At 37.7% G+C, this 18984-nt stretch overlaps 1 protein-coding gene across 8 annotated transcripts in view; it reads left to right on the top strand.

The window, feature by feature from the left end:
• The window catches only part of MARCH1 (membrane associated ring-CH-type finger 1), a 174104-nt gene that overhangs the window by 59168 nt on the left and 95952 nt on the right, over window positions 1-18984 (top strand). For 3 of the 8 annotated variants that reach the window (XM_026847505.1, XM_026847508.1, XM_026847504.1), the window contains exon 2: window positions 7471-7610. The exons of 4 other annotated variants lie outside the window; for them this stretch is intronic. In XM_026847505.1, coding sequence (XP_026703306.1) covers window positions 7509-7610 — 102 coding nt within the window. In that variant the 5' untranslated portion in view covers window positions 7471-7508. Of the gene's footprint in view, window positions 1-7470; window positions 7611-18984 lie in introns of those variants that run through there. One more of the 8 variants, XM_026847503.1, reaches the window with a different exon arrangement.

The raw sequence follows: 18984 nt of genomic DNA, 5'->3' as shown, positions 1-18984 counted from the left end.
AATTACATAAGAAAAATTTTAGAGACCAGCAAAGATGAAGTAGCAGTGGCCTTCTGATACAGCTTGTCCTACAATAGAGTTGTTACAGGCAGCATTATGAAAAGCAGTAGTATCTAAGCAACAACATATACCTTTCTTTCCAGCAGTAAGGAACATCGTCTCGTGTAGGTGCTGTATGACTGACCTGTCACAGGACCAGTGTCTGAATTGCTCACAAGCATGAGGTTTCTGTGTTTAGGGCTGTAAAAGGAGGATAGTTTATGACTGTTCAGAACATTTTATTTGACAGAAGAACTTTTGTTAAAAATAATTTTCTGACAAAGGGAAGATCTTCTATTGGACCAGTCATGGTCTTAGCACTCAGCACAGCATGTGTACTTCTGGCACTTCAATGAAATGTGGTTTAATGTGATTTTCCCTTTGTTCTTAAAAACTCATTTAAATTCAGTATTAATTATCCATCCCTTAAACGGGGATGTTTAGTGGTTAAATGATGTCTTTCAGACATCTAATCTTTATTGGATTAAAAAAAGAGCTACTTCTGTCTTCATCTTCCTATTTTACTTGAATAGTGAGCTCTGCCTGATTCAAAGTAGGTTTTATCTTGCATCACAAATGTACCCTTCTTCTCTAAATAAACCACATAAGAATGAGGAAAAGCCTTGTGAGATTCTTTCACATATGCAGAACAAAGTCCTCTAAAGATTTATTTTAGCTTCTATGCCCTGTACGTTTGGATAACTGCATGCATAACTTTGAGTTGGTTAATGCTTTACCTTTGTGTGGATTTTTTGCATGTTACACTTTCTGCTAATTCTCTGCCTTCCCTGAAGAATTTCCAAACTGCCAAGTGCTTAGTATGGTTTTAATATGTGCATTTTCCAGTCGTGCCTTTATTGTTGATTGAAGCTTTGGTTTAAGCTGTTGGCAATAGTGTATGGTTAAATATATGCAATCTCACAAAGCAAAAACATGTACTTTGTTCCTGTTCTCAAATCTATGTTTGTTTCAAGACTGTTTTCCTTTCTACTTGGGAGTCTGATGCATCTGTATTTTGCATGGAGAGGTCCCAAGGGAAGGAACATGCCAGGACCATGTACTGTTGCATTGCTTTTGAAGGCTCTGAGGACAATCCAATGGAGACATCTAACCTTGGATGAGCAAAGCATTCCTTAAAGAATAATTCTATGATTCTATGAGTCTATAATTCTGTGATTAAAGAATAGATGTGATATTAAGAGAAACAACCTTTTAGAAAAGAGTCAAATTTGATGATGGTAAAGATGTTGCTTGTTAAAATACTTCGGGGGAGAAAAAAGTAGAATTAAACCCTACATAGACAAATACAGATTTGGCAGTATCTACACGTGTAAAGATTATTTTTTTTTACATATTAAATCAGTAGGCATAAATATACATTCCTGCTTCAAATTTCTCAACATTTTCTCCTTGAAATCATCACAAATGCAGAAAGGTAGAATTACAATGCTACAAATTTACTATAGGGATAAAAACCTGTCACCATTTCTCTAAAGAGCCTTGAATGATTTAAAATTGCTTTCTGCTTTCCACAAGAGATACTTTTTATTGGGGAAAAAAAAAAAAAAAGTGTGACTATAAAGTCAAACACCCACATATTTTTGTATCTTTAGTAACCCAAAAGACTATTCTTTCTGAAAGCTTTTAAAGATTTCCTTTTACTCTTTGGGTGTAGTGCTTATAGAGTGGCTAGATAAAACAATGTCAGCTGCAATAAATTTTGTACCAGTCATCTTAAATTGATTTATTTTGAATGAATAAACTGTTTTAAGTAATGAGTGAAATTCAGATCCTTAGTTATGACAAAAAGGAATCAAAGTCTTGAAGGGCTAAGGACAACTTAAAATACATATTAGCACGGTCACAGAAAAGAAAAAAACATAGGTTAGCTTTAGTTGGAAATAATACATTTAATTATGGTGCAGGAGTGTCAAAATACCCACTTTATAGTCTCTGAAAATTGATTGGATAATATAGCTAGTAATTGAAGAAGATGCTATAGTTGACACTTTGCAGGCTTTAGCAGTTGAAGCAAGTTCTAGGAAACTTGATTATAATAAAACTTCTAATAATCTGAAGAAGAGTGCTGATACTGTGGTTATATTTTTAAAGAGCTGCTGAAGTGACGCATTTGGCAAGCATAACTAAGTTAAATGACAACTTTGTTTTGTCTTTACAGCTAGGGAAATTGATTTACTTGCGCATAATTAGGTTTGCTCTTCAAGTAGTACCCTAGAAGCACTTCTGGAATCAGTTATTAATAAATAGGAGAACATGTTTGAATTCAGATTCTTATATCCACTTAACGCAGAGGTGTTTGTGTATATCCAGTAGCTATACAAGAAAACTGGTATCAGAGTTTTGATCAGTACTGTCATTCTAGGTATCTACTGAGTAATTTGTAGGCATATGTGCTCGTTTTCTGTTAGTCTTTGCGGTTGTGTTTTTTTTTGGTGGGTTTGTTTTGGTTTTTTTTTGTGGTTTTTTTTTTTTTAATGAGACTAGTGCATTGGGTATATATTTTAGCTAATTGCTGCAATTATCAGTCAGGAAGGTAGTATTTTACTAGCTTGATGGCCTTTCAAGCTACTGACATTGCAAGTTACAGTAATTAAATGCTATATTCACAAAATCATTCCTTAGTTTGGAGGAGCAGATAGTACTCAACACTTCTGATTAAAAAGAAAAGAATTTTACCAATATTTATCATGTTTTTATAGAGAAACTAATTTTTTTCCTCTGACTTTAAAGAACCAGCACTGGACTTCTACTGCTATTGGCACAATCACATATAGTCTGCCTTTTTTTTTTTTTTCTTAAAATATAGAGGTAATTTTCAGACTTGAAGTTGAGCTTCTTACTTGTAAAAATACAGATTTAGAGTCATGCTATTATGCTATGGCTACACTGAGTTGTCCTTGTGAAACACAGCAGTCATAGGATAATATTGACTAGCTAGTTGAGAAAAGATTATGACTTACTTGTGACGCAAAAATAGCACAAGATATCAGAGCTTCCTAGTGCATCCAGCCCATGAATTTATGTTTGTCTTCAAATTAGAACAATTGATTGGAAGTCACAGCTTGATAAGGCTCAGACAAGAGATACACAAAGAACAACAGGGACTGTATTTCTCTCAGCAGAGCTCAGCAGTTGAAGGCTATTTGCATTTCAATATTCCTGCAGCTCTACTCCTGGAATATTTTGATGATTTGCCAAGTCATGCAGTGTGTTTAGTTGTTGGACAAATACCATCACTTTGATTGCTGTTGGGAATCTTCGAACACAGAGAACAAAACTATTTAGCTTAGATAAAGAACAGTATGTTTTGTGTTCAATTTCCTGCTGTTCTATGGTAGCTCTTAGAACCTATTAAGGACTGAAAAAGCATAACCTTCTCATGTACTTCATCTTAATTCAGCCTTTGTTGAGGCCTTTCTAATTATGTTCCTAACTTAAGTTTACCGATTCTTTTCTCTCACTAGATTAATGAACATTTTTTGAGATATGCTTTTATTTCTTATATATGCTTTTTGAGATATGCTTTTATTTCATATAACTGGCTAATTTTTGAAAGATCATCCTTAAGTAAATCCCTATTTATTTAGTATGAATATTGTGCAAGGTGTATTTGAATCTATAATTATGTATGTCCCTTTGCTTGCTTAAATAATGAGTAAAAATTGTCTCCCCTGGAAAAGAATGAATAAAGTAATTATTTTTAAACAAATTTGTAGGGGATGAATTGAGATTGTTTTTCAGTCAGTTTGAGTCAGTTGTATGAACAAGTGCAAAGTCCTCCTTTCAGTTATGATCTGTACAGTGGTAGTCATCATTTTGATTCCTCACGGCAAAAAAAAGAATTGCAAATGTTCCAAGAGGTTCTGCACCCCAAGAGGAACAGAATAGGACTGTAGCTATGATCAGATGATTCCCTGTCTTCACAGGTACAGGCAATATAGAAAGGATTGATTGGTCATTTATTGAGGGGTGATGGTGGTGGCATTCTTTGGAATGGTCTCCTTGCAGACCCTTGGAGGGCCGTCGCTGCAGGTAGATGGCACGCACTGATATTGGGCATCCATTCTTCACTACACCTGTGGCTCAGATAGACTCTGGAGCTCTAAATTAACGTGTTTTTTAAAGGTTGTAAATTTTGATAACCTAGACTTCATGCCAGATGATATTATAGAGGATCTGTTGCAAGTTGTTGAAATGCCAAATACCTGTCTCAACTGTGTAGAAACTCGTAATTTAATGACTTCAAAAGTTACCTTTGTCATACTGAACCACAGCTGTTTTGTGGAGTTTATGGTTCTTTGACAGTTTTAAGTACCAAGAGTATCCAGCTGGTGCAGAATCATTTTGTAGAATATTCCCTAGACTCAGTTATTTTTTTCACTTTGTAATCAAACTCAAACTGTGTGGTATAACACATTGTATGCTTATATGTGATGTGTAGAGTTGTGTTCTCAGGCTGAATTGACTTATATCCACCCCAAGTGTGAGGAGTACATGACTCTAGAGATGAAGGAGTTTTCATTACTTCTCCACCCTAAACACATCTCTGGAAGAATTAATTCTACACTGAAACATGCAACAATATGGGCTCATTTCTGCTAAAATTTACCTCAGAATTTGGTAGACAATCAGAAACAAATTTAGTAGCGTAACATATAAAACTATATTAAAATACAAGCCTAAAATAACAATAAGATAATAATTCATCAGAGATAATAGAATATTAGAAAGAGTCTTCAGTGAAGACCTGAAGTTTTCCCTCTTAATAAGTGATCAAGGGTGTGATGGTTCAAAAGGGAGCTTCAGCTAACTTTGTGTGAGCAGCTTCTCATCAGTAGGTGTAGCAGACAGCTCTAGGAACTTGGGAACCATATGTCTTATTCCTAGGGTATCTTTCCAACCACTTATCTTAAATGTACTTGACTAATTTTACTGCCTTTGCAAAAACATGATGGTGTGCATTCAGTCCAGGGAGGGAAGTGTAAGAGTGACCATTTAAAGGTTAGGTTAGGTGTAAAGCAAGCGGTACCTCTGCCCAGCCCCAAGTGCTGCTCAAGAGAGCAGCAGTAGCTTATCCTTTTTCACCCAGTTTAATAGAATTGAGCAGTGTCATACCTGATACAACTCCCCTCCTGTGCTTGTAAACTCCACTTACAAGACAATATGTGAAGAATCACCATGATGGGTTCCAGAGCAGCAGAAAGAAATGGTTTGTCTCATTTTGAAAAGTCTAAACAATACTGAAATACTTTCTGCTTGAAATTTTGAATGAAAATCAGGAAATTCCAGACACCAGAATAGTTTTAAGAAGACATTTTACTTTCTTAGAAGATCTTGTGTGCTCCTACTTAAGAAGCAGTGGGGACAGGATGGGGCTGGTTTAATTAGAAGTTAAACTCCACTCTTGTTGCAGTCCTGTTTAGTTGGTAAATAGGATTTCAGCACATTATATAGAAATTACTTAGAATTTGCTGTAGAAGCTTGAAAAAATGAAAATTGGGGCTGGTTGTCATATTAAATGCTCATCTTTCCAAGTTGCAGTGGAGAACATGTGCATATGCTTGTCCTTCTGATACTTTTTCTAATTCTCCAGTTTCTCATGAGTACGTTGTATGAAATGTAAAGCATTTAAAACATGAATTTAATTTTTGTTTCTGTGTAGAGGTTGCTTAAATGCACAAACTGTTTACTGATACTTCCTTTATTCTTAAAAACAACCAGGTTTATATGTAAAGCTCTGCTAGTTGCATTCACAAATCTAAGGAAAATAAACAGTCTTGTAGGGCTTGCAAGACAGGGAATGTGCTGATCCAGTGGAAGTTGTAACTGCTGCTAAATTGTTGACAATGAATTTAGTCAGTGCTTCACCTGGATTTCTCATTGTGAAGCCTTTGCTGGGTTATATTCATACCCTGGAGGACTGAGTTCTTCTAAGTCTACAAATGAAATCTTTTATAATAGAAGAATGTATTTGACTCCACAGACAGTCAACAGGCAGCGTGGCAGTCATCATGTTGCTAATGCTTTACTGGCACATATTTTTATCTCATGTTAAGATTTCAAGAGATTGAAAAATTATTAAGAATCCGTTCACCTGTAGACTCAGTGTAGCCAGTACAGCAAAGCTAAGGCTAGTTTCCACTTTTCCTTACTGTTGGTTCTGTGAGGTTGTGTGGAGAGATACAGCTTTGTGCATTTCATACTTTGAAAAGTATATATTAATGGTAAGTACGGAAATGGTAGACCTGTAGTTATTCAAGAAGGGACTGTAGTTTGTCAGAATCAGAACCTGGGAAGATGAAAGCCTGCTGTAAACACAAGTATGTCTTGTGTACTGACTGGAGATGTATTGCAGAAAAAAGAAACCTACTTCACAAGTACATAATATTCAGGTGCTAGTTTACCATGTAAGATGTTTAGCATTATTGTATGTATGTTCCAAATCTACTTAGTCTAGTGTTAACCTCGTTTGGAGTACTAGGCACTCAATATGGTAGGTTAATACTTTTGTTTATTGTGTTTCATGATGTTACAGAATAATACTTTTTAAATTAAAAAATGTTGTAAACAACCAGACTAAAAATTGCTTTAGATGCTGTGGAGAAAAAAATTGTTCAGTTATTTTTTGTAATTAATTAGAAAGGTTTTGCACTGAATACCTACATTACCCATTTCAACTGGGAAAAGTAGATTGTGAAATTTTAAAAATACTTCTGTAGGTTTCCTTACACTTAAAACCCCTGTTACTCGTGCTGTATTTCCAGAATGTGTTCGTGTTTCTTAAAAGGTGTTTTGTTACTGTTACACACTAAAAATAAGTTCACATGCAGCTTACAGTTGGTATGTAGTATTTATTGCTGGCTTGTGTACATTACATTTTGGTATTTGAAATACATCCTAGTGTAACACTTCAAGACAAGGCAGGTATTCTGGTGTGTGTGAGCATGAGTACATATACGTGTGCTTTCACGTTGTTGATTTGTATTTAATATCTGCTACTGCTTTAGGGCTCTTTGTATTTGTTTCAGGGAATGTGGGGTATTTCATTCAAATGTTATATGGTTTTAGGAATGACGTTATTCTCTCAGTTATTTTGTAATAAAATTCCTTTAATATAACAATTTTCATATTAAAATGATAACTTGGGAAAGATTTAAGATGGAGAGAAGGCATTGAATTTGCTGACACTGAAACAGTATTAATGCATGTAAGGTGTGCTGAAAGTGCATAGTTCTAAGCTGCATGGCATAACCATTCGGACTACTTTGAATAAACATGTTCTTCTAAAAATATGTTTATTAGCTTGTTTAGATATAATTTTAAAAAACTGTTTTTAAAGTCATGCATCCAGAGACATGCACGCAATAAATTCAAAGTGTCAATGTTTCAGGGAATCTAAATTATTTTCAGAATTTCAGAAATTGAGAAGGGATAAGTGGAAGGAGAAAATGTTGGGCTGGTGCCAAGCGATAGCTCGTAATCCTCACAGACTTCCAAACAGCACAAGAACACCGGAGGTCTCAGGTGATGCTTCACATAACTCTACTTTGGTGAGTGAAAAGTTGCATTTCATGGTGGTGGCATGCTCAGATGAACTTCAGAGGTGTTAAATTTATTTTTACAAATGTAGTGTTTGCCATTGATTGCATTGCCTCAGTGTGTGAAAGCCTGTGATATTACAGCCATTTACTATTTCCATTTGCTATTTTTTCATCTTTTATGTTATGCATGGTCCATTCTGACTTGCATGCTATGTCTATAAATTGGTGTTGATGTTTTGTGAATGTTAAAGTCTTTAATCAGGAAATGACCTAATATGGATTACTTACATTTTTTATGATCTTAATCAATGCGATGGCATTTGGTCCCTGATGAATACAGCTGGACTTTATATGCAGGTACCTTTTTTGCTCTTTGCTCCTGCCTGTAACAGGAACAAAGTATAGTATGTCTGCACTTGTCTTAGATGGATTTTAATATTATCTTCGTATATTTAACATGATGCTGCAAGAGGTGGTTAGTTTCTGCATGCAAAGCTATTGATAATCGATGTTCAGTCAATGTAAAGTCAACAATTTACATAGTAGAGTTATCATGAATTGTATGAAGTTGAATAAAGTGACTCATTGACAAGAATTTTAATCCTGCAGTTTTTGCTTATTCAAATAAATCTATTTACATAAGTAGACCTCCCTAGGTGAGTAAGAACTGATACTTGAAGGTAAAGCCTTCAAACTGCCCCACATGTAAAGAGCAAAAATTGTCTATGTACTTGTTTTTCCTCAACTATATTGACATTTTCAGACTACAGAAAAACTGATTATTTGAAATCTGTTAAATGTGCCTGGTCCAATTTCAATACTGAGGTTGAAATAGGCATAACATTTTCTTCTTGTGAGAAGCATGAGGAAGTACTGCCCTCAAGTTTTTGAAACGTCATGACATCTAAGCAGAAAGGTGAATAGCTTTTTATAACCACTGATATGAACTGTGGTATTCCAGAGTGTGAAGAGAGTTATAAATGAAGAGGCAGTGGTCTGTTTGACAGCTGTTGAAGTTCTGGTGAAGAAAAGCCCCTACTTAATGTGGCAAATTTATCTTGCTCAGTGGTAGATTATATAGAATATAAGTTTCTGCTAAGGAAGAGAACACAAAAAGGCAGCTCTAAAAGTTGCAAATTTTGTAGTTTACTTATTATCTTAGTTTATTATATCTCACTTTCATCTGGAATTCTTTTGTTTCTGAGAAATAAAAGGAAATTAAAAAGCAATGAGTCACGAAAGAAGAAATTTTAAGTACATTATCCCAGTATTTAATTACCATTACTATTTTATTTTAAAATTTTATTTAATTACTATTAATGTTTAGGTGTTGCTTAGTAATAGGTGGTAGCTATTAAGGAATTTAGTTATGTAGAAATATGCATATTTTGATTTCTGACTAAGTGCTAGACAACATTTAATTCAGTTTGATATTCCAGAGGTAAGCATTACAGTCGTCCAGATGGGATTTAGAAATGATGAACTGGGAATACAGTTCATAACAGTTGAATCAGACGTGTTATCCTGTTTTAGCCTTATTAATATCAAAACTTGTAAAAAATAAATTTACGTGAAACTATATAGACTGCTGCTCAGTTGAAGTGTGTAAGAAAACCAGGGTTATAAACAGCTGGGGAAGATACTGTGTGTCCTTCAGTGTCGTGATTGCCTATAAAATAATAATCTTCACCACAGGAAGTAAAACAGGGATCTCTCTTGAGGCCTATCAAGGTTTCCTCTTCATTTTTTTGCTTCCTGATTTCTCAGTCATTACTCTTTCTATCCCTCACTTCTGAAGTAACTGACAATTAGTATAAACTTCTGCTGTCAGAGTCTTTACAACTTGTGGGCTGTAGGCTGAAAATCCTTATTTTCCTTATGAACATTTTAAAACTGAAATCTTGTGTCAAAACAGGTTTGATTTTGCTTGGTAGTCTTAGTCTTTCAGTGTTGAAAAATTTTTCATCTGTTCTTGAATGAAGGTACAGACTTTAGCACTGGAAAATGGAAAATAATGAAACAGCAGAAAGTAAAGAACATAAATGATTTGTTCGAAGTGTACAAAGCCACTTTGATGACCTATTCAAGTCCTTTATTTCTGAATTAACCTTCATTTTTCAGTTCACTGCAGCTCCTCTGTGGACCTGGTTCCCTTAGTATGGGTTTATTTGGTCTGTCTTGTGAGCACAGTTATGGTGGGAAGAGACAGGTCTTTGCTTCCTTGGACTGTAGGTGGCAAGTCTGGGTTTGGTGGGAAGCAAACTGGAGTGTACACTGCATCTATTTTTCATCTTTGGCCTGTGCCTTTGCTGTACACCTCTGATTCAGCGGAGTGTCTTCTGTATTTCAGAACTTCAGCTAAGGCTTTTCAAACTTTCCTTTCCCTTTAAAAATAACCCCACAAAGCAGTCATTTCACAATGCCACTTTCCCAAAGGGGAATGATCTAAAAATTGACAGTATGTCTTACAAATTTTCATGAAAACAAATATCTTTCTCTCAGTGAAAGAAAGAGTAGGAAGCAGATTATGATAATTAACAAAGTGCTTTTTTCAATAGGCAAGTAAATATAATACTGAGCAGCAGTGCAGGAAAAAGTAAAAAAAGAAATTAGCTCATGAAAACACTGCAATAAATTTAAAGAGTTTAATAAAATCAGTTACACCATTTCATTGTATTTGATATTAAGATGTTATAGCTTCATCTAAATCAAATAAATCCTGAAATATTTCAGTAAAACTCAGCTAAATATTCTTGGAAACATCTTTCCATTATTATTTTTAACTTATTTACAATATTGTTCCCAGGCTTTATCACCTTAGTCTACTTTTTTGAAGATTAAAGCCTTTGTGTTCAGTTAGGTAGAACTCTAGCTTCTTACTTCTGAGCATACCTCACAAATTTTGAGTCTTCTTATAGTGAAAGGAGGCATAACTTCTCAAAAAATATTGTTTAATATTACAATGTGTTGAATTGAGGGGGTTGTATTGATAATTTTAGATGCATAGGGAGTAGATTTCATATTTTTTTCATACTCAGAGCATTTTCATATAGTCCATTAAATGGGGTAGTGAGACATAAAGCTGGAATTGACTTTGCTGGAATTGACATAGCTAGAAATCATCTGTTTTTCAAGCTGAATTTATTATCATTTTGTGCTTATTTGTCTTATATATACTGTTTCTAAATTTTAAAGGTTCATCCTTCCTAATGTGCATTGTAAGATTTGAGACCTGTAGTATAGCTTCTCAAATTTTCCTTTTTGTAATAGTTTCCACGTTCCCACAAGTATCTTAAAAGATCTTGTCTATTCCTCTCCAGTTTGAACATGAGTGGCCAGTTGTACATAGTATTCCAGATCAAGGTTTTTGTTCCTAACAACTGTGACACTAATTATTCCCTATCCAGTAACACATCACATTGCATAGATATAGAATCACTTTATAGATTTTTTTTTTTGTATCTATTATCATTTTAAGACCAAAACTGTCGACTATGGTAAGTTTTGATTAGTACATGAAGATTGTATCGATTCAAATTCTTATTGCTCCTCTATTCTTTTCCATTCACTGATTTTTATATCTATTTAGCAAAAAGACCTTTTCCTATTTAACTTTCTTTTTTGAAAGTTTGATTCTACACGTCCCCAACACCCACCACCCCACCCCCTGGTAATTCGTCTTTCATTATTTTCTAGTGTTTCTTCACTTTTCTATTTCATGTAGGGTTCATCTATTATTTATCTCTTCTGAAGCAGATATTCAGACAAATCTTAAGATGTTCAGATAATTCTCTACATCTTTTTTTTTCTTAACTACAAATTCATATCTTTTTCATTTATCCCTTTCTCTGATTTTTTCCTGCGGTTGGGGAAAGAATAGTAATGTTTTCTTCCTTAATTGAAAAGAATCCAGACCTTGAAAGCTCATCATTTTATGCAATAGTATTTGCACATTTCTGTCTTCTCAAAGGATAATGGATATAATTGAAAATGTGCAATTTTAAATTATTTCTTCACTTGTCTCTGTACTGACAGTTTCTATTTATACTGTGATTCTGTAAGCATATGTATGTATGGCTAGTTCAGATGATTTTGATGGGAATACATAAATATGTATTAACATTGATTAAGCAATTTGAGTTGAAGCAGTTCTGTGTCTGCCTGGCTTTGCTAAGTGTCTAGTGTTTCTTGAGCATTATCACAATCCATGTTCTTAATTGTTACAGCCTATTTTGCATAGGGTATGTACTGGTCCTTGATTCAGCACATCATGTTAAAGACATGAAGCTAATGGGATATGATCACATACTTAATGCTGAATTGTAGTAATTATTACATACTACTTTTCCTGCTGTATTTCCCACTAGAATTCTGGGTGAATATATGTGGAAGTATAGTCATGTGAGTAACTAGATAATTTATGTTTGTATATGCAAATGAAATTTAGAAGTCATGGCAAATGATCAAGCATTTAATTTAACTCCAAGGAAGGATTTTTTATATGCAAGCAAATGATACCATCTGCTTCTCCAAGAGAAAGTAAACTATGTTTATGAATTATGTGTTTCACATAGGCAGATTCCAGGTTGCCACATCTGATCAACAGATGTTGACTGAGCAAGTTAATAGTAGTCAATAGTTAATCCAAAATATAATTAAACAAACAATGAAAAGTGGGTTTGTTGTGGTTTCACCCCAGCAGGCACCTCAGCCCCACACAACCACTCAGTCACACCCTGTCAGTGGGATAGGGAAGGAAGCAGAGGGGAAAAGTGATAAAAAAATCGTGGGTTGAGATAAAGACAGTTTAATAGATAAAGCAAAAGCTGCTCATGCAAGCAAAGCCAAACAAAGAATTCTTTCACCACTTCCCATTGGCAGGCAAGTGCTCACCCATCTCCAGAAACAGCAGGGCTCCATCATGCGTAACAATTACTTGGGAAGACAAACACCATCACTCTGAATGTCACTCCTTTCCTCCTTCTTCCTCCCAGCTTTATATGCTGAGTGTGATGCCATATGGTGTGGGGTATCCCTTTGGTCAGTTGGGGTCAGCAGATCCCAGCTGTGTCCCCTCCCAACTTCTTATAAGTCCCCAGCCCACTCACTGGTGAGGCAGCATGAGAAGCAGAAGAGGCCATGATGTTAAACCATGTTCAGCAATAACGAAAACATCCCTGTGTTATCAACACAGTTTTCAGCACAAATCCAAAACATAGCCCTGTACCAGCTACTGTGGAGAGATTTAACTCTATCCCAGCTAATATCAGTATATGTTTTCCTCCAGTGATGATAAACTGGCAAGTTGGGGGTTTAGCTCTGCATTCTGCTGACTATATGAAAAATCTGAATAGTGTAGGAATGTTTTGTCAGTAGATGACCTTTAAAAGTCCCATCCATCCCAAACTATTCCATGATTTTTTGATCATTATCTAAAATGCAAAATTTAATTCCAGAACAAGAAAGATCTCTTGATCTGAGTGTGGAGTGTGGGACTGTAATCCCTTGCTGAAAATCCCGTGAAATAGGATCTGTCTAGGTTTCCCTTAAGAGTGCAAGCCTGTTATTGTTAATCTGACAAGGGTTGAGGAGATGTTTTAAGATCTGTATTTTAATTTGTTATAAGAAGATTGTGTATCTTAATACTCAAAAATTAGATGTGAATAAAGAGTAATTATCTAAGAATATGGAGTTGGTTTCGTCTGAATCATCTTTTTATTTGTATAACTATTAAGTAGACTTTATTAATTAGGCTGCAGAACCAGCTAGGAAATCCACAATACTATACCTAATACTGATTTTGGAAATCTAGTAGTAACTTTAGTATAGTAACAAAACAATGTGTGTATGTGAATCATACTGTGGGAGAGAGAGATTCTACATAGAAATTTAATTTCAAAAGAGGCAGAAATATTTGACTGGTATAATTAATATAAATTCTATGATTTTTAAACCTTCTCTTAGTCTATGCTTCTAGAAGCATAAAAATACAGCTGGGTGCAGCATGTTTAATTACACATTTTAAAAAAAGAACTTTTGAGGATATAACCTGTTGTGGTTCAAGCATACTGCTCCTGGATTCTGTGTCAGGTAGTTTATGGAATAATATATGAGGTCTGAATAAATTTTTAGGGGGAGAGCAGGTCCCTAAATATCTCATGTTCTCTGCTGCCACATACCTCAACTGGGCTGATTCCCTCTATTCTTCTAGTGCCGAGACGGTCTCTTCTAACTGACTGGGTTTTTCTGTTTACTTCTCATGGGCACTGTGAAACTTCTGCAGCGTTTGTACTGGTGTTCTCAGCCTAAAATTCTTGTTGCCATTGCTTATTGTACTTTTTGATTCATGTCACCTGTTTTTCTTTCCTCAGATGCTCTAAGGCCTTTTGAAAAGAAATTAGATGCATGTTCATTTTTAGCACTTTATAACAGGTTACTGTTTAGCTTTTTATTTAATGAGTGCCTCAGTTGCTGTTAATGTTAAGCTATGGAAACTTTTCCTTGTGATGTAGATGTTCCACGTTGGAATCATCCTTCTGCATGATGCTGCATGCTCCCCTGCAGGGCAGTTGTTTTAAACTATTTGTTGCTTTCCAATTTGCAGGGTCAGCCTAAGCTCAGTGGTTTCAGTAGCTGTGCCATCCCAGGCCAATCCTAGTGATTTTCCTTATATTTAAAGCAATTAGTGGTCCTTACCTGGGTTACCATCACCTTCTGGCTTCTCACCACAAATGTGTTATAAGGATGTAAAGTTGTTAAGATTTCATTTGTGTTTCTTTTCTATACATATGTAAACCATTAGAACAAGACAGATGTAGGCCAAAGCTTTTGGGTAAGTATCCCCCAGTTCTCAGTTTCTTCCTCAGTGTATACCTGCATCATTTCATAATTTAAGAGCAGGTAGATGTGGTTAAATTTTACTTATTTGACTAGTGATTTCAGTTAGGCTTTCCCTGTGACAGGCTTAAAATGACAGTCCTCACTCATTTTCATTTCAGTTGTGGAAAGGATGCCATATTTTCTTACCAAAAATGGAGGCTATTCATAAAATTGCTGTTACTTTGCATTTGTAGAAGCAACAATAACTTAAATATTGGAGAAAAAAATAAAGCTTACCTGAATCCTGACTTCAATATTGTGTAAATTATGATTTTTTTAAATGTTTTATCTTTCTTTAAAACTGTCCTGGTTTTGTCCAGGATAGAGTTAACTTTCCTTGGGCTGAGAGGGAGCACAGGTCAGGCCCAGATCAGTAACTGGAGTATTCCATATCATGTGACATCATGCTCAGTACATGAGGGGATGCATGGGCTCTCATTTTCAGTTTTGGTTTCCCAGTTGGTGCAGTGGGTTTTCTGGTGTGGTCGGGATCGCTGCTGGGGTCGGGCTGCATACCAAATGCTGGTCAGTGAGCCACTGCTATATTTTAGCTGTTGGGACTTACTATTGTTACTGTTACTTTGTTCCTACTTGTAAATTATTTTTTTTTATTTAACCTACGATTCTTTTTATTTTTCCCCCCTTGCTCTATTTCACTGGGGGGAGTGGGGGTAAATGTCTGGCCACGTGGGTATTGGCTATCGGCTGAGTTCAAACCATGACAGTCTTTTGGCATCCGATATGGGGCCAGGGGTTTGTGATAATGACAGATCAGGTCATACTGTTTATTGCTTGGCTGCTTAAAATTTTATCACCTTGCTTGCCGTATGTATTCCCCATGCTGTTGCTCACTGTCCATGAGAGTTAAGATTTTATTTTTACTGTACTATGTAATGTTGATCTATGACATGATGTAGTCATCAGTTGTGGGGCTATTTACAATTGTGTTTGAGAAATTCAGGAATTTCAAATATCCTTGGATGACATTAACATGGTCATCTTACTGCTAGGAGCTAGTGTGTTCCTGAATGTGGTTCAGGTTTTGTTCAGGGTTAAGCAACTATTTAAGAGTATCACTTGGAAATCTACTCCAAGGTTGGAGAATTATGAGTATCTGAGGGTGTGGAGTAGCATGGGCAAGTACCTAGAACAGTGGGCACCTCCAGTATACTGGAATTTCACTCCTGCACAGGTGCAGAATCCTGGAGAACTATTAAAATATTTGGAAAAAGTGTGTTGTCACCTGGGTAATTCCAGAGAGGCACAGCTCACTGCAACATGCCAAGCCCTAGCCCATGCTTACTGAGTGCTGTTAAACACTGTTCAGCACCCTCAGGATGAAGAGAAGGGCTCTGGATCTGGTAACAAAGTAATAGAAACTGCAGCCACTACAACCCCGAGGAGAGGAGCTGCAGCTGAACCAGAGAACCGACCAATGACGGTGTCAGTTGATCCCATACATAAAAAGAAACACACAAGAAAATCCCCTTGCAGTGTACAGGGTGATGATGAACCAGGCACATCATGAGAACAGGAGGAGGCAGAGCCAGTGACACTCACCTGATCCTTATCCCTGAATGAGTTGCAAGACATGAGAAAATATTTCAGCCACCATCCAGGTGAGCAACTTGTTATCTGGCTGCTCAGATGCTGGAATTAGAGGGCAGGGAGGTGAGGCAGCTGGGATCCCTGTCTAGGGAAGGGGGCGTCAACAAAGCCATTGGAAAGAAGACACAAAATCTCAGTCTCTGGAGGCGACTCCTGTCAAGTGTGAGGCAGTTATCTCTTCAAGGAAGATTTTTTATGTCATCCTAGTAAGTGGACCACTATGGAGAGAAGATTCAATATTTGAGGGAGCTAGTCGAGCAGGAGATGGTTTACTATGACCCAGATAATGCATGGCTACCCACAGATCCAGAAAAAGTCCAATGCATCTGGCCGATGTGGAGGAAGTTTGTACAGAGCACACCATCATCTTACGTCAGTGCATTAGCAGTAATGGACTTGAAAAATGAAGAGGGACCAACAATGGATGAACTGTCTTGCCAACTACGTAAATATGAAGAAAGTGTCTCTTCCCCCATGATCATGGCTGTGAACAAATTATCTCAAGATTTCCAGCAATTTAAAGAGAAAATGTCCTACTCCCCACCCACATGGGATAGAATCTCGGCTATTAGGAACAATCGTTTCCCTACTCGAGAGAACCAGTACACACCACGGGGGAAGCTGTGGCATTGCCTGTGTGACTATGGAGAAGACATGAAGAAATGGGATGGAAAATCTACCTACCTTCTAGAAGAGCTGGAAAAAAGAACAAGTACAAAACGTGGTCCTTTCAGGAGAAATGCTGCTGCGGTTTCCAGTAATCAAGGGTCCAAGTGGAACAGAAAGGTCGACTTTGCTCATGATCCTACGAGAAGAACTTCTGACTTGTATTCACAAGAAGTGAGTGATCAAGATGAGGCTGAAACCCGTGCACACCACACTAACCCATTCGTTGTTAGCGGGTATTATGACCAACATTAGAGGGGCCCTCGCCTCCAGCCAGGCAGAGGATAGGGACAACTGAGTTTACTGGACTGTGTGGATTCAATGGCCTGGCACATCAGAGCCCCAGCAGTATAAGGCTTCAGTGGACACTGGTGCTCAATGTACCCTAATGCTGTCAAATTTTAAAGAGGCAGAACCCGTTTGTATTTCAGGAGTGACAGGGGGGTCTCAACAGCTGACTGTGTTGGAGGCCGAGGTGAGTCTGAGTGGAAAAGAGTGGGAGAAACACCCCATTGTGACTGACCCAGACGCTCCATGCATTCTTGGCATAGATTATCTCAGAAGAGGGTATTTTAAGGACCCAAAAGGGTATCGGTATTACTGATGGCAATACTGCACCAATAGAGACTCGTAATCGCTATCCATAAACTGATTCGTCAGCTAGAGAGCCAAGGAGTCATCAGCAAGACGCGCTCCCCTTTTAACAGCCCCATGTGGCCAGTGTGAAAGTCTAATGGAGAGTGGAGAGTGACAGTGGACTATCGTGGCCTGAATGAAGTCGCCACCGCTGAGTGCTGCCGTGAACTGCAATATGAACTAGAGTCGAAGGCAGCCAAGTGGTACGCCACGATTGATATTGCCAATGCGTTGTTCTCCCTCCCTCTGGCAGCAGAATGCAGGCCACAGTTTGCTTTTACCTGAAGGGGTGTCCAATACACCTGGAATCGACTGCTCCAGGGGTGTAAACACAGCCCCACCATTTGCCATGGACTGGTCCATACTGCACTGGAACAGGGTGAAGCCTCGGAACATTTACAGTACATTGATGACATCATTATATGGGGTAACAGAGCAGAAGTTTTTGAGAAAGGGGAGAAAATAATCCAAATCCTTCTGAGAGGCAGTTTTGCCATAAAGCATGGTAAGGTCAAGGGACCTTCACAAGATTCAGTTTTTAGGATTAAAATAACAAGATGGACATCATCAGATTCCAATGGAGGCGATCAATAAAATAACAGCTATGTCCTCACCGACTAACAGAAAGGAAACACAAGCTTTCTTGGGTGTTGTGGGTTTCTGGAGACTGCACATTCCAAATTGTAGTCAGATTGTCAGCCCTCTCTATCAAGTGACTCAGAAATAGAATGATTTTGTATGGGGCCTGGAGCAATGACAGGCTTTTGAGCAAATTAATCAGGAAATAGTTTGTGGAGTAGCCTCGGGCCAGTTTGGACAGGGCAAGATGTTAAAAATGTGCTCTACACTGCAGCCGGGAAGAATGGCCCTGCCTGGAGTCTCTGACAGAGAGCATCAGGGGAGACTCGAGGTCGACCCCTGGGGTTCTGCCGTCGGGGATACAGAAGGTCAGAAGAACGCTGTACTCCAACTGAAAAGGAGATACTGGCAGCATATGAAGGGGTTCGAGCTGCTTCAGAGGTGATGGGGACTGAAGCACAGCTCCTCCTGGCTCCCTGACTGGCAGTGCTGGGCTGGGTGTTCAAAGGGAGTGTCCCCTCTACACACCATGCAGCTAGTGCCACGTGGAGTAAAGGGGTCACATTAACCACACAACGGGCTCGAACAGGGAGCCCCAGCCACCCGGGAATATTGGAAGTGATCACAAATTGGCCAGAAAGCAAAGATTTTGGAATGACACCAGAGGAAGAGGTAGCACGTGCTGAAGAGGCCCCAGTATATAATAAACTACAGGATAATGAAAAGCGATATGCCCTGTTTACTGATGGGTCCTGTCGCATTGTGGGGAAACATCGAAGGTGGAAGGCAGCTGTATGGAGCCCCACTCGATGGGTTTGTGAAGCTGCTGAAGGAGAAGGTGAATCGAGTCAGTTCACATAGGTGAAAGCCGTCCGGCTGTCTTTGGATATCTCTGAGTGAGAAAAGTGGCCAGTGCTCTGCCTCTGTACTGACTCATGGATGGTGGCAAATACGCTGTGAGGGTGGCTACAGCAGTGGAAATGGAGCAACTGGGCTGCTGAATTATGGCAAGGTA

The sequence above is a fragment of the Athene cunicularia genome (genome assembly GCF_003259725.1).
Source record: "Athene cunicularia isolate RWA chromosome 4 unlocalized genomic scaffold, athCun1 chr4_part2, whole genome shotgun sequence".
NCBI lineage: Eukaryota > Metazoa > Chordata > Aves > Strigiformes > Strigidae > Athene > Athene cunicularia.
The sequence above is the reverse complement of the archived record's forward strand: the minus strand, read 5'-3'. Positions and strand labels throughout refer to the sequence as shown.